Genomic DNA, 14,522 nt, shown 5'->3' with positions numbered 1-14,522 from the left:
CCATGTGGGTTTTGATTTTAGGAACTGTTTCTTGTTCTTTTAAAGTAACTTTTGAGAAAACTTTTTAATAAACCTGAAGATAACTTGTAGGTATGTATTTATCAGAAATGTGTACATGTTGGCTGAAAGATACAAATGTGGTCATGATACAAAACTAGAAGCAACCCAAATATTCAACAGTAGAATGGAGATAATGAGAATGAATATACAAAAATGAATATTCAAAAATGAAAGTGGATAGGTCACTGCTGTATACAAGGGCATGGAAGAGTCTCATTAAAACATTACTGACCAGAATGTGTGTGTGTGTGTGTGTGTGTGTGTGTACAAGATTCATTAATACAGGTTCAAAGTAGGAAGACTTGATCTGTCATATAAGGAATATAACAAAATTTAAGATGGCCTGCAAGGTTCACTCCCACTGGTGTACATGCACTTTGTCATCCATCCTTTGATTGTGGGTTGGACTTGTGAATAACTTGGTTTCTCTCTGTGACTAGGCTACATTAAATGGCAATGGTAAAGAAATTTTGCAGTTGTAGTTAAGGTCCCTAATCAGTTGCTTTTGGATTAATTAATTAAAATGAAGATTATACTGGGTGAACTTGACCTAATCAGATGAGCTCTTTCAAAGAGATTCTAGGCCATCACTATAGATTTGAAGGTAGAGAAATTCTCCTGCTGGCCATAATGAAGCAAGTGACCATTTTGTGAACTGCCTGTAGAGGGGATCATGGTACAAAGATCCAAGAGAGGCCTCTAGGTGAGACTTATGTCTAGCCGACAGCCAGAAAACAGTGACTTTAGTCCTATGACCACATGAAAAAGGGCCTTGAGCCTCCAGATGAGATCACAGCCAAGACCAACACCTATCCTACAGCCTGGTTGTAGGAAGGAGTGAATCCAACTCACTATATCCACAGTCCTGACACAGATACTGTGAGACCATAAATTTGTGCCTAATGTCAGTCAAGTTAGAGCCGTTAGCGATGTAGAAATAAAAAACTAAGACAAAAATCCAGGTACTGGTTTCCTTTGGTGAGTGGGAGGTGATGACTGGGAAGAGAATCTGGTGGAGCTTCCGGAATGCTGGTAATGTTCTGTTTCTTGATTTGGGTGTAATATAAATGGACATTGACTTTATAAAAATCCATCAAACTAGACACTTATGACATACACAATCTATAAGGTATGTTCCACCTAAATACAAAGTTTACATAGAAAGAAAAATGAAAACAGAATGGATATAGGCATTGGTATATATTTTATATGCAAAGTAATTTTAGTGCATGTATATGAAACAAACTACACATACAATGATTTACATTTAGTCATAAGAGTTCCTCCCATGGCTATATTTCTCTTAATTTTTTCCTGAGTCTTTTCAGTCCTGTCTGAATTTTTCTTTTTTCAGTTCTATCTTAATTTGTATTCCTTTTTCTTCTCAGTATGAGGGAAAAAGAAAAAATAATAAGTAAAAGAACTACAACTAAATTTTGGAATGGAATAGTATCACTCCTGTATTTTAAAATACACTGTATTTTTTGGTAAGCACAAATTAACACATACATTTCTGTGTCTCTATTTCTCATTTTTTAGTCAACTTCAATTTGTTCTTTCTAAATAGTACCTTCCCGTGAGCCCTTTTTTTTTTTTTTTAAGATTTTATTTATTTATTATTAATGAGAGACACACAGAGAGAGGCAGAGAGATAGACAGAGGAAGGAGCAGGCTCCTTGCAGGGAGCCTGATACGGGACTCAATCCCAGGACCAGGATCACACCCTGAGCCAAGGGCAGACGCTCAACCGCTGAGCCACTCAGCCATCCCTTATTGTGAGCTTTTATGTAAATTATTTAAACACCTCAAACATTCCACAACCTGAATATGACAGCTCCACTGTTTCTATCCCTTAGGTGTCCAATTTTGTTTTCTTTCTTTCCTTCCTTCCTCTCTCTTTCTTTTCTGCTTTCATGGATCATAGCTTCTCCATGATCAATGGCTTAGGTATTTTAATGTTATTTTTTTTTTCATGTTAATGTTGCTACCTCACTTAGTATGAATTAAATTCCACAAAAGGTAGCACAATCTTATAAGAGTATTAATTGATCATTACTGTTTTCTGTTTCATTCAAGGGACAAAGTTTTTTTTTGCTGCTTCCCTTGGGCCAAATGATGTAGTTTTACAGGTCCTCTTTTTTCCTATATTTAACAACTCTTTTTGAACACGGAGAGCTGGATCTGGAACTCTCCTCCTGAAGGCTCCAGGCCACAGTTCTTACCAACCACCAGGACACAGCACCCACTTTTCACGCCAATACTTGCTTTCTCTTGTTTACAGACTGTAGGTATTTTCCTGTCTTTGATCATTGTATTAGTCTGCTAGGGGCCCTGTGACAAATACCATGGGCTGGGTGTCTTCAACAATAGGAATTTATTATAGTTCTGGAGGCTGGAAGTCCAAGAGCAAGATGTCAGCAGGTTGGGTTTCTTCTGCAGTCTCTCTCCTTGGCTTGTGGACCGCTGCCTTCTCACTGTATCTTGTGGTTTTCTTCTGTGTATGAGCATCCCCAGTGTGTCTGTGTGTCCTATCCTCTTGTAAGGAAGCCAGTCAGATTGGATCAGGGCCTACCATGATGGCCTCATTTAACTTTAATTACCTCTTTGAGGCCCATGTCCATATATGCTCACCTTCTGAGGTTCTGGGGGTTAGCACCCCAACATCTGAGTTTTCAGTGGGAAACAATCCATTACCAGCTCTGCATGTGAAGTTTTGGGGGTCGTTTATGTAAGCATTTCTATGTTTTTCATCTCCTATCTTGATAGAAGCACCTCCTCTATGCTAATTTTAAAGTGTTTCAAACATTAACTGAAAATATTCAAGACCCCATTCCCCAAAATTATAATTAAAAGCACACAATAAAGTTAGTTTTTTTAACCTTTTTTTTTTAAATTGTAAAATCTCAGATGGTTATTTCTGGGAATGGGAATATATTTATAGATACTAGATTCAAGTAAATACTAATTTTGGCATCTTTACTGCTAAAAGCAGTGTAAGCAAATAGAACAAAAGCTTTTGGGAGTCAGATCTGTCATCAGCGGGGCCATAAGGCTTTACCCTTTAACTACTGTGCTCCTTTGAACAAGCTGACCTTTCTGAACATCAAAGGAGGGTAATTCCACTCTTTCTGCATAAGAATGCAATTTAAAACAATAGTTCTAAAATTTAGTGTACTATCTTGAGGAACACTGGGAAGCACATTTTAAAAGATGCAGTTTTTAGGTCTGTTTATCAGAGGATTCCATGGGTCTAAGGTGGGGTTTGGGAATTTATAATATTAAAAAACTTCTCCAGTTGATTCTGAATGTAGCCAAATTAAAAATAAATTCTAGATTCCACTCACTCTGATCCTATACAGTCCTGCTCATTGATTTTGAAAAATATTTTTTAGGGCAGCCCTAGTGGCGCAGCGGTGTAGCGCCGCCTGCAGCCCAGGGCTTGATCCTGGAGACTCTGGATCGAGTCCCACGTCAGGCTCTCTGTATGATGCCTGCTTCTCCCTCTGCCTGTGTCTCTGCCTCTCTCTCTCTCTGTCTCTATGAATAAATAAATAAAATCTTAAAAAAAAAAAAAAGAAAAATATTTTTTAAATGGTATAGAAATTATGGAAGAAGAGGTTTTTAAACTTAGTGAAAGGTAATCTGATATTTCCTGAAAGACACACGTCAGTGTTAAAAATGTGATTAACCTAAGGGTGGTTGAGTTTATTTATAGACAACTCACCTTGATTTAAGAAAAAATGTATAGCAGTTTGCAATATATAGGCAAGAAAAAAACAGTTTGCAATATATAACAAAGGATAAAAGGTAGGAAAAATCTGACCAGTGAGAAACATGGAAGCAGAAGGCATTGTGAATAACTAAGATAGAATGTAGACAATAAGTAAGTGAAAGTAAATTAAAAAGATTTTTAAATGAAAACCTTCTTAAAATTATACAAGTAGTATGTTATTATTGTTCAAATACTACCATAAAAAGAGAAAAAGTCCCTCCCCTCCATTCCCTCCTGTCATTTATCTTCTGAAATGTCCCTATGTTCACATACACACATACCCTTTCTGCTAGGTTTCAAAATTATACATACAGGGTAATACTGTTTTGTAATTTGCTTTTTTTCACTCAGTGGTACATTACGAATACCTTCAGATCTGACTCATATTTAGTGGCTGAATGTATCACTCATGTTCAGATTTTATATGTAAAGTGCAAATAACATATATTATATATGCATTTATTAGCATTTATGCAACTATTTCCATAGGCTTGATTACCTGGGTAAAAAGGAATGTTGTACATTTCCTACCTTTTTCTATATAACCTGACAATTTTACTTGTTAACCAAGAAATGACTGCAGTTTCAAAATATGCCAAATACACTTAGCTTCTTTCTCTATATATTCATCATATGTACATATATTCAATATAATACCTATTATCAATACATATTCAGCCTAATACACAGCACAGAGCACACACTGTAAATCAGGACTTGGTGAATCTCAGGACTGACAGAATTTCTTGGCCTGCTTGCCTAGAAAGTGCAATAGTCCCTTGCAGACCTCTTGTCGTCATGGTTTTCAAAATTTCTTCTAAAATAAAAATTAAAACAAAAGGTAACATCCAATTAAAGTCATCAGGTGAAGAGTGAAGATCACTAAACAGTTTAATAAGATGATAAACACAGGCTATTTACAAATTCTACTTATCAGAGAAAACAATGTATACCAAGTCAATTTCTATTAAAATTGACTTCAGAGGAAAAAAAAAAGGACTTTGGTCAAATTGGAGCAACTTCGTATTTTTAAAGTGTTACAGAGAATTCTAATCAGACTGAATGGACTTGTTTTGCAGTGGTGGCTTACTCTGGACTCAACAGAAACATTAATTACACTTGTCATTATAGCAAGTAATTGGTTTAATTGCTTGACTCCAATCTTGGCCTTCCACACTTCCTTTGGGATGAAAAAAGTCAATGAAAGTAGGACAGACTGAACAGTGATATTAAACAGTGGAAGTCAATGAGGTAGCTTATTTCTTTCAGGCATGTTGGAAAAAGCAACACCTTCCCTTTTGCAAATAAATAATACTAAAAAGACTGAGTTAAGAAAATGGGAGTTAAAAACAAAACAAAACTTAGTAATCACGATGTGATTTGAGGGGCTGAAGATATAAGGTATAAGATAAAAATCAAACATGTATTAAAAGGGAAGAAAGATTATGGTCGATTTAGTTATGGAGTCATCTGAAAACCAAGTTCTAAAAATCCGTACCATGAACTAGTTTTCACATGAACTAAAGAGTGCACAGCAGAATTGTCAAGGGCATGAAGACAACGATGTGAAGAGAAAATTCATAATATTCAGGGTGAGGTGTTAAAAGAAGAAATTACAGAGTTTGTGTTGGAATATTAGTTTATCAATTAGGGGAAAAACTGTCCTTCCCTCTTAAATAGTACTTTCTAAAACCACAAAAAAACTACATCTTAAACATCTCTCTCTTCTTTCAATATGAATGTTACATCTGTGTGAACTATTGTCAGTGATTGTAATATTTCAGGTTACTTCATAAATTACAGACTTTAACATTATTAATTTTTGATTTCAGCAAAGTAAGTGGTTAAAAAATAAACTGGTCTGGATTACCTGGATTGTTTTCTTTAATGGTAACTAAATAGAATAATCCTCTTGGTGAAAGAAGATCTGGAGCCAGTGGGAAAAATCTGTCCATGACTTCCCGACCATTTCTGCCACCAGCCCAAGCTGCTTCTACTCCATGACTTCCTACCTGTGACCATTTAAAAGAAAGACTGTTTTGATTCAAGTTACATTTAGAATCATAAAAAGAATCTTTTGACAAGTAACATTCACCAGACAAGTATATACTTTGTATATTACTGCCTTCTAGGAGGCAGAAAATTTGAATCTGAGCCCCACCATCTTCAAGCCCTGTGACAATATGGAAGTTTGTCATTTTTGTGAATTAGTTTCCTCCCTTATCTGTAAAATCAGAAAAACAACAGCTTCAACTGTGAAAGTAGAAAAGTGATAACAAATTAATTTTTTCCATTGTTAGGAATAACTGAGGAAATATATATGAAGTTTGAAAATAATTACCTGCATATATCAAGTGCTTAGTAATAGTTGTTACTATTTTTTAACAATTTTATTTGTTTGAGAGAGAGAGCAAGCACAAGAGGGGGAGGGTCAGAGGGAGAAGCAGGCCCCCCCACTGAGTAGGCGCCCGATATGGGAGTCAATCCGGGGGGTCTGGGATCATCACCTGAGAGGAAGGCAGAGGCCTAACCCACTGAGCCACTCAGGCTCTCCTGGTTGTTACTATTTATGTGATGTTTATATTGATAGACACAGGTGATTCCTATACTTAATACTGAACAATCAAGAAGAAACTACAAGGAAGATCTTGCATTTTAAGAAATCTATCTGCAGAAAGTTCGTTTCAGCATGTCCCATTGCATTTGGGTCTCTTCTAGATTAAAGAATGAATTATAAAGAACCCATTTAATATATAAAGGCTCACTAAAGCATTAACAACTAATTCTTTTGTAGAAGCAAAAACCCATGAGAGTTCATATGGTATTAAAAATCTTTAGATTCTTATCATTGTACATTGTTTTCAGAACTAAAGAATATTTTGAAGAAATCACTCAAAAATTATTTTAATACAGGACACCTGGGTGGCTCAGTGGTTGAGCATCTGCCTTCAGCTCAAGGTGTGATCCCAGGGTCCTGGGATCAAGTCCTGTGTCGGGCTCCCTGCGCGTAGCCTGCTTCTCCCTCTGCCTGTGTCTCTGCCTCTCTCTCTCTGTCTTTCATGAATAAACAAATAAAATATTTAAAAAACAAAACTATTTTAACCCTAATAATTATTTTCTTTCTATATCCTCCAATGGTTTTATCCATATTTTAGTTTAAACTATTTGGATACAATCATGCCTACTGCTTTATTCATCTGAATACTATATATTTCTCCATTAAAGTGAATTTCTTTATACCGATAACTATATACAAATATAATTTGTAATTGTACTTTCCCCTTTTACTGTTTTCCTTGTCTGCTCCTCCTCCATCGTACACACACACACACACACACACACACACATATCCCTCACACATTTTTTTCTTTTTCATCCATGTTTTACAAAGACAAGATTATATTCTACATTCTTACCCTATATCTTGCTTATCTCACTCAACAATACCTTATGATGAGGTCTTCACATGATCAGGTATGGTTCTGATTTACTCTTTTAATGGCTTGCCTAAGATTTTATAATGGAAAGTATCATATCTTATGAAGCTATTGATGAGCATCCAATGCATTCATTTGCTTAATTTTTTTTGTATCTAATTCAAATTATTCCCATATCTATCATAAACTTCTTAATATAATTTTCCACAAAGTAAATTATATAAGGAAATTTATCAGCTCCTGTTTTTTTGTTTGTTTGTTTGTTTGTTTTTGTCAAGACTTTCCACTAGAGACTTCCCTTTCCTGGGATTCCTAGAATTAACTTCTTTTTCTGGGGCTCATGTCTTCGTCTTCCTTGCTTTACACCATTATTTTGGCTGAGCCCATTCTATGGATGTTTCATCAGGTACAATGGTCTGTGGACAGAGTGCCTGGTGAGAAAAGGCTGTGCCAAGTCTGTCTCTTGTCATTCTCTTCCAGAATGGCCTAGGACTCCTCTGTGGTAGACCCTGTTTACATGCCTCCCCAGGGATGTTCGGCCAGGTTTATCTGCTTGCATTAGAAATGCCCCTAAAGGAAGATCTGGCACCAAGCACATTCATATAGATCACAGGGAGGGTTTCCATCTTCACAGGAAGGTGTGTTTGGTGGTTTGTTGCCTGCTTGCTACCTGAGCCTTGCTGTGCCTTCTCTTGGTCCTTCATAGATCATAGGCACAAGCCACAGTATCTAACCTCAGGTTTCTAAATATACTAGTAAGTACAGTCACAATTTTTTATATGCACAAACTCTCATTATTTTTTTTAAATATTGTATCTCCAGGATCTAACTCTAAGTCTCTTATCTTTATGCCTTCATGATTTCCTTCTTTTATCTTCATGCTCTGTGCACTGAAATCTTTCATCTGGTTACCAGAACACCAATTCAGGTCTTGACATAGACCAGATTCTCTTTAAATTCATTTTCTAATGTTTTATTTTGTATAAAACATGATTTACTGATCTGCATCTCCTGTTACATATATAGGTTTGTATTATTTGTCATCATAAACCAACATGCAATAAACATAATTTTGTGAATGTCAACTTTTAATTCTATTGTTGAATGTTTTCTTAAATTATATTTAAAGGACTGAGATTATTGGACTGAAACATTTTTATCACTCTTGATATTTACTCACATAGTCCTTTCTCAAAGAGTTGCATGAAGTTGCATTGCCCTCAGCCTCTGTTCACCTTGTAACACTGACTCTCCTTCTCATATGAGTTCCTGTGTCAGAGGAACAACAGGTTCTTTCTTAGTTGCTTAGCCGCCCTTAGTAGTAATAGTAGAGGGAAAATATAATGTGTATTCACCTTGCCAGAAAATGATTCATCAATGAATAAAACAGGATCATGAATAACTCAAGGAAAGCAAATCTTACTTTGTTTGCCTTGACCATTCTCTCTTTAGACTGGGAAGTGGTTGATATGATTTATCTCCTCATTATTGAGATTTTCCAAATCATATATTTCAAGATGATTTCTTTTCCCTACCTGAAATATGAATCACCCCCCACCTGTGAAAGGAGGAAATCTGAGACTTTCAGAAAGAATTCCTATAATGAATTTAAGGATGATTAAAATATTGTTTTGCAAATTTGCCATTCATGATAAAGGACACACACACATATATTTAAACACACAGCTTGATTTTGATGGGAATTTTAAGGATGAATATGGGTCACTGTATTTCCATTAGTTTCAGATTTTTTTCCTAGGTCTACCAACATACTTAATTACTGACAATTATGAGTAAAATCAGAGCAGTCTGTGTTAATCAGCAGCTCACTAATGTCAAATAATCAAGCTCATGTGATTTTTTAAAGAAAATAACTGAAAATATTAATAATTAAATTCTGTTACATGTCTTACCTCTTCTGGTGGAGTCACTACATAGGGGGGATTAAACACTAGAAGATCAACTTTTTCCTTCAATCTTGGTAGCAAGCCATTGACCTAAATGTTCAAAAGTCAGAATTTTAAGCTGGACTCAGAATTGAAATAGATAAATAAATAAATATTTAAAAATATTCTCCACTCATGTTTTTAGGGAAAAATGTGTTAGAGGGCTAAAATTGTAGACAGAGAGATAAATATTTTTACATTTTCATTCAGATAAAGATTATATGCATTCACCTAAAAACAGGAAATTAAACTATTTATCAGAATGAACATACAATGTTCAAGAAAGCCTCTGTGTTTCAAAAGCTCATATGTATACACTCTCGGTTCACTTACAGAAGATTAAGTAAGGAAGCAAGTTCTATGTTCTACACAGATATACACATGCTTTAAAGCTATTGCTCTGACTTAAACTTTCCATAACTTAAACTTTACTTTCCATAACCAAGAGAAATGTTTTATGAGATGACAAAGAACATCAGAAGATACATATGTAAAAAAAATATACACATATGCATGCATATATATATTTGCTTTCACTTTAATCACTCATAAATGTATTGGCTGGAACAATTAGATATCAAAGAAAGGACTGAAAAAAGTGGAAGAGAGAGTGAAAAATCTCAGTTGTTTGGCATTTTGTAAATCTTTAAACAATTGAGTGCAATTTTCTGTGGAACCACAACAAAAATGTCATTTTAAACAAAGTGCATTTAGGGCAAAATGCCATTTCAAGTACTCCTTTGATTCCTCTGATGATTGAACTAAATAAGTATGCAAAACATCACGTCTGGTCATGTCACCCTGCACCTCCACAGTAAAAACACCGTATCTGGATGGGTTCTCACGCTGACATTTCCTTCAATTACCACTTTATATAGACTCTTATCCATGAATTCTGAGGCTCTTTTTTTCTTTCTTTTCTTTTCTTTCTTTTTTCTTTCTTTTCTTTTTTCTTTCTTTTCTTTTCCCTTTTTTCTTTTCTTTTCTTTTTTTTCTTTCTTCCCTTCCTTCCTTCCTTCCTTCCTTCCTTCCTTCCTTCCTTCCTTCCTTCCTTCCTTCCTTCCTTCCTTCTCTCTCTCTCTTTTTTAAAGATATATTTATTTGAGAGAATGCATGTGCACACATGCAGGACCAGGGAGGGCAGAGGGAGAGGAAAGAGACTCCCCGCTGAGTGTGGTGCCTGACATGGGGCTCCATCCAGAAGCCTTGAGGTCATGACCTGAGTCGAAATAAAAAGTCCACGCTTAACCTACTGAGCCACTCAGGTGCCCTCTTGAGGCTGTTTCTTGAGATGAAATAGCTGAAGTACTTCAAGGCAGTGTCCAAAGTGTTAGCTATTTTATTAACATTCTTATAATTCTCCCATATATGCACAGGTACATATCATTATTTACTAAATATTTTTTCTTTAAATGGATTTTTTTTGTTAAATAAATTTGCTCTAAAGGGAAATCAGTATTACTTTCTGGAAGTAGAAATGACAAGGATAAATGGGATATAAATAAAAAACGTTATGGTTATAGTTATTGTTGCCAGTCTGAGAGTGACCCCAGGCCATCTGTCTCTTTGTTAAAGAGACATTTGCAAGTGTTGGAGAGGTGTTAAAACTAGAAGACCTTCTCCTAGATGTGATCACAATGGCTGAAGGAGAATTAGAGAGTTAACAGCTTTTACACTAAGTGATTCATAGTTGTTTAATACTCAGTCATACCATCTCAGTACTGGGCACATCACTGGACTGTTTACATACAGCATGAAACACTACCTTACAAACTTCCATTTTATCCAGATTTCTAAAAGCAACTCTGTTTGTCATCTTATTAAAAAGCCTGTTAACTATGTAATTCAAAGAGAGCACATGAATAGTACCTCTGAGGAAATGTTATATCAGTAACTTTTCTTTCTCTATTCATTTGAAAAGAGAAAAGTAACATTTTTGAGGGAAGTGTGATTCAGGTGTACATTTGTCTGCAAGTGGGAAGATGGCTAGTTAATCTGCCATTCCTTTCAGTAGTGACACTGGAGAGTGAGGAGATACATTTGAAAAAACCAAAAGCTTTATTTTCAAGTCCTTAAAGAAATTAAGTTTCTCACACTGTAAGAAGTCCAGAAGGTAATTTCTCAGGAATGTTGAGTAAGGAAACTAGAAAAGAATTTGCTTTGTAATTGTTTATAATGGCCCTAGGTTCTACATGTTAAAATGTTTGGAGTACTGGATTTTAAATGTAGGGGAAAAAATGATACTAAATGACAATCATCATATGGTTTCACTCATATGTGAAATATAAGAAATAGTGATGGAGACTATAAGGGAAAGGAGAGAAACTGAATGGGGAAAAATCAGAGAGGAAGACAAACCAGGGGAGACTCCTAACTCTGGGAAACAAAGGGTTGCAGAACGGGTGGGGGGTATGGGGTGAATGGGTGATGGGCACTAAGGAGGGCACATGATGAGATGAACACTGGGTGTTATACGTTGGCAAATTGAATTCAAATTAAAAAAATAAAAATGAGTGATAAAAAAACATGGAAAATGACGTAGTTTAAAAAGAAAATGGATTTAAATAAGAAAGTCACTGTAGGGCAGCCCCTGTGGCCCAGCGGTTTAGTGCCGCCTTCAGCCCGGGGCATGATCCTGGAGACCTGGGATCGAGTCCCACGTCAGGTTCCCTGCATGGAGCCTGCTTCTCCCTCTGCCTGTGTCTCTGCCTCTTTCTCTCTCTCTCTCTCTGCACCTCTAATGAATAAATAAAATAAAATCTTAAAAAAAAAAAAGTCACTGTAGACTGAATATAAAATCTAATCACAGGCACCCTCACCCATCCATATTCAACTTGTGGGTGGTTTCAGAGCATTAGAACAGATCCAAGAATTGAGAAGTAAGCAAAAAAGGCCTCTGACAAGAAGTTTTAAATCCATACAGCAAAATGTACTTTATTCATATGAGAGGCACTTATTCAGAGCCCCTGAGCTCTTAGTTTAAATAGAAGTCTAACTAAGGGACACCTGGGTGGCTTAGCAGTTGAGAGTCTGCCTTGGGCTCAGGGCATGATCCTGGAGACCCAGGATCGAGTCCACATCGGGCTCCCTGCATGGAGTGTGCTTCTCAGTCTGCCTGTGTCTCTGTCTCTGTCTCTCTCTCTGTGTCTCATGAATAAATAAATAGAATCTTAAAAAAAAAAAAAAAATAGAAGTCTGACTGAATCACTTGTTTGGTATTCTAGCACAGAGTATGTGACAAGAGAGAGAGGAAATGCCATGAACAGGTGACAATAAAATAAGACAACAGAAAGCAAGCAAACAGGTAGACAAAGAGAGGAAATAAAAACTCAAAATTACTGCAGGCTCTAGCTACTCAGTGTAAAGGCAAAAATCCCTGACTCAGCCTCATTATCACAGCTAGCACAGAATAGTAACTAATGTTCATATTAATGACCCTTCATCAATCAAAGGTAGTTATATTTAGTTCGTTTTAGGAATGTAAGGAAAGGCATATAACATATTTGAAAAAGCCCTTTTTTTCTAAAACTAAGAAACAAAATACAGAGTACTACTTTGTATGCAGGTAAGCTTAGCTATCCAAAACACTGATTTTGTATCATTGCTGTGATCATCTATACCCAGTGTTCTGGATATAAAGAAACGTAGAGTTTTGCAAGTAGATCATAATGCCTACGCCAATGCCTACTTCTTCTTGCTTTCTCTGTCATGTGTCAGCACTCAGGGTCACGAATCACTGACAGAGTATCTGGCATGGACTGCCACCAGCCATGCCCTGAAACAGCTGTGAGACCTCTAGATTTAAATTCCCAAGATCTGGGCTTAAATTCTGTATCATTCTATTAGTTATATGACTTTAAAAAGTGAACCTCCACTCAGTTTCTACCTCTGTTAAAAAAAAAATTCTGAATTTTCTGTATCTCTAAAGTATTATTATATCGAAAATATAAATGTAAAACTAATCATGGACACATTAAAGAAACAAGTTAAAATTTTAAAGGGCAAAACCACCACAGTGATCCCATGTAAATCACTTGAGTAGCTTTCTTGATAATCTAGTTTTTCATACCAGTAGGTAAGTTCTTAATAGGTAAGAATTTCTTACCTATTTGGCTTAATTCCTTCTAAGCTGAAAAGTCACTTGTGAGTTTAAAAAAGCAGAAAACTGGGGCACCTGGGTGTCTTAGTTGGTTAGGCATCTACCTTCGGCTCAGGGTCCTGGGATTGAGCCCTGCACTGGGCTCCTGATTAGCAGGGAGCCTGCTTCTCCCTCTGCCTCTTCCCCAGCTATGCATTCTCTCTCTAATAAATATAAATCTTTTTTAAAAATTATAAAAAAGCAGAAAATCTAAATACTCTTACCATTGTAACAATAATACAGGTCAAGAAGCACGGAAAGCATTTTTATTTCTTATCCCGATCTGGTACATGCTGTTAGGATTTTTTGCTTACAAAAAAGCACTTATAACAACAACAAAAATCCAAAAATATCCAAGTCTCACTAATTAAAACATTAAAGGAGAACTGTGATTGGAAAATATATAATGTGTAACTTAAAATAAAATGATGGTTCTGTATTTGTCATGTGTTGTTTTTACCTGCCCAGGCCTCATTCCCCTCTTTCTTCTGATTTTATTCTCCTTGATCTCTATTGGGTTAAGCTCTAGTTCCTCTCATTCTCCGTCCATGTGGCTTGGATAGGGCTTATCCCAATGCAGCTGCCAGGGTGGGACTATGACTTAGGCCTAAATCAGTCATCTCCATATTTTAAACCCTTTGGCCACAATAAGAGGTAGAGAGATGGCGTATGACCCAAGATGATCCAAGCAATGCTCATTTTGGGGCGTGTCAGACTAACTGAATATAAAGAGTTTCTTTCCCTGGAGGGATAAGAGAGGCTGTTTGCTGAGAAATAAGATATAGATAGAGATGCAAGTACCTTCTCACCATGAAGGGAAAGATTTCTATCCAGAAATAGAGCCAATAAAGAGAGAAGTTCAAAACTAAGAAAAAGATGCCTATCATATCATTTGAATTCCTGGAACCAGCTGTGCCTGAAGCCACACACTGGCTTTATTTAAGCCAGTTTTAACTAGATTGTCTATCACTACTACTACTACTACTACTACTACTACTACTACTACTACTTCTTTTTAAGATTTTATTTATTTATTCATGAGAGACATAAAGAAAGAGAGAGAGAGAGAGAGAGAGAGGCAGAGAGACACAGGCAGAGGGAAAAGCAGGCTCCATGCAGGAAGCCTGATGTGGGACCCGATCCTCGGACCCCAGGATCACGACCTGACC

The 14,522-nt window shown here is 36.3% G+C and overlaps 1 protein-coding gene across 10 annotated transcripts in view; it reads right to left on the bottom strand.

Moving 5' to 3' along the window:
- The window catches only part of N6AMT1 (N-6 adenine-specific DNA methyltransferase 1), a 38,690-nt gene that overhangs the window by 20,014 nt on the left and 4,154 nt on the right, over positions 1–14,522 (bottom strand). For 9 of the 10 annotated variants that reach the window (XR_005382232.1, XR_005382229.1, XR_005382231.1 and 6 more), the window contains exons 4-5: positions 9,183–9,266; positions 5,703–5,844 (exon numbers count right to left, since the gene is read on the bottom strand). Coding sequence is in view for 3 of the 10 variants with exons in the window: in XM_038581286.1 (XP_038437214.1) it covers positions 5,703–5,844; positions 9,183–9,266 (226 nt within the window). In the remaining 7 variants the exon portion in view is untranslated. Of the gene's footprint in view, positions 1–1,245; positions 4,650–5,702; positions 5,845–9,182; positions 9,267–14,522 lie in introns of those variants that run through there. The other variant, XM_038581287.1, reaches the window with a different exon arrangement.

Source organism: Canis lupus, chromosome 31 (genome assembly GCF_011100685.1).
Source record: "Canis lupus familiaris isolate Mischka breed German Shepherd chromosome 31, alternate assembly UU_Cfam_GSD_1.0, whole genome shotgun sequence".
Lineage (NCBI taxonomy): Eukaryota > Metazoa > Chordata > Mammalia > Carnivora > Canidae > Canis > Canis lupus.
This window is presented reverse-complemented; position numbering and strand designations above follow the sequence as displayed.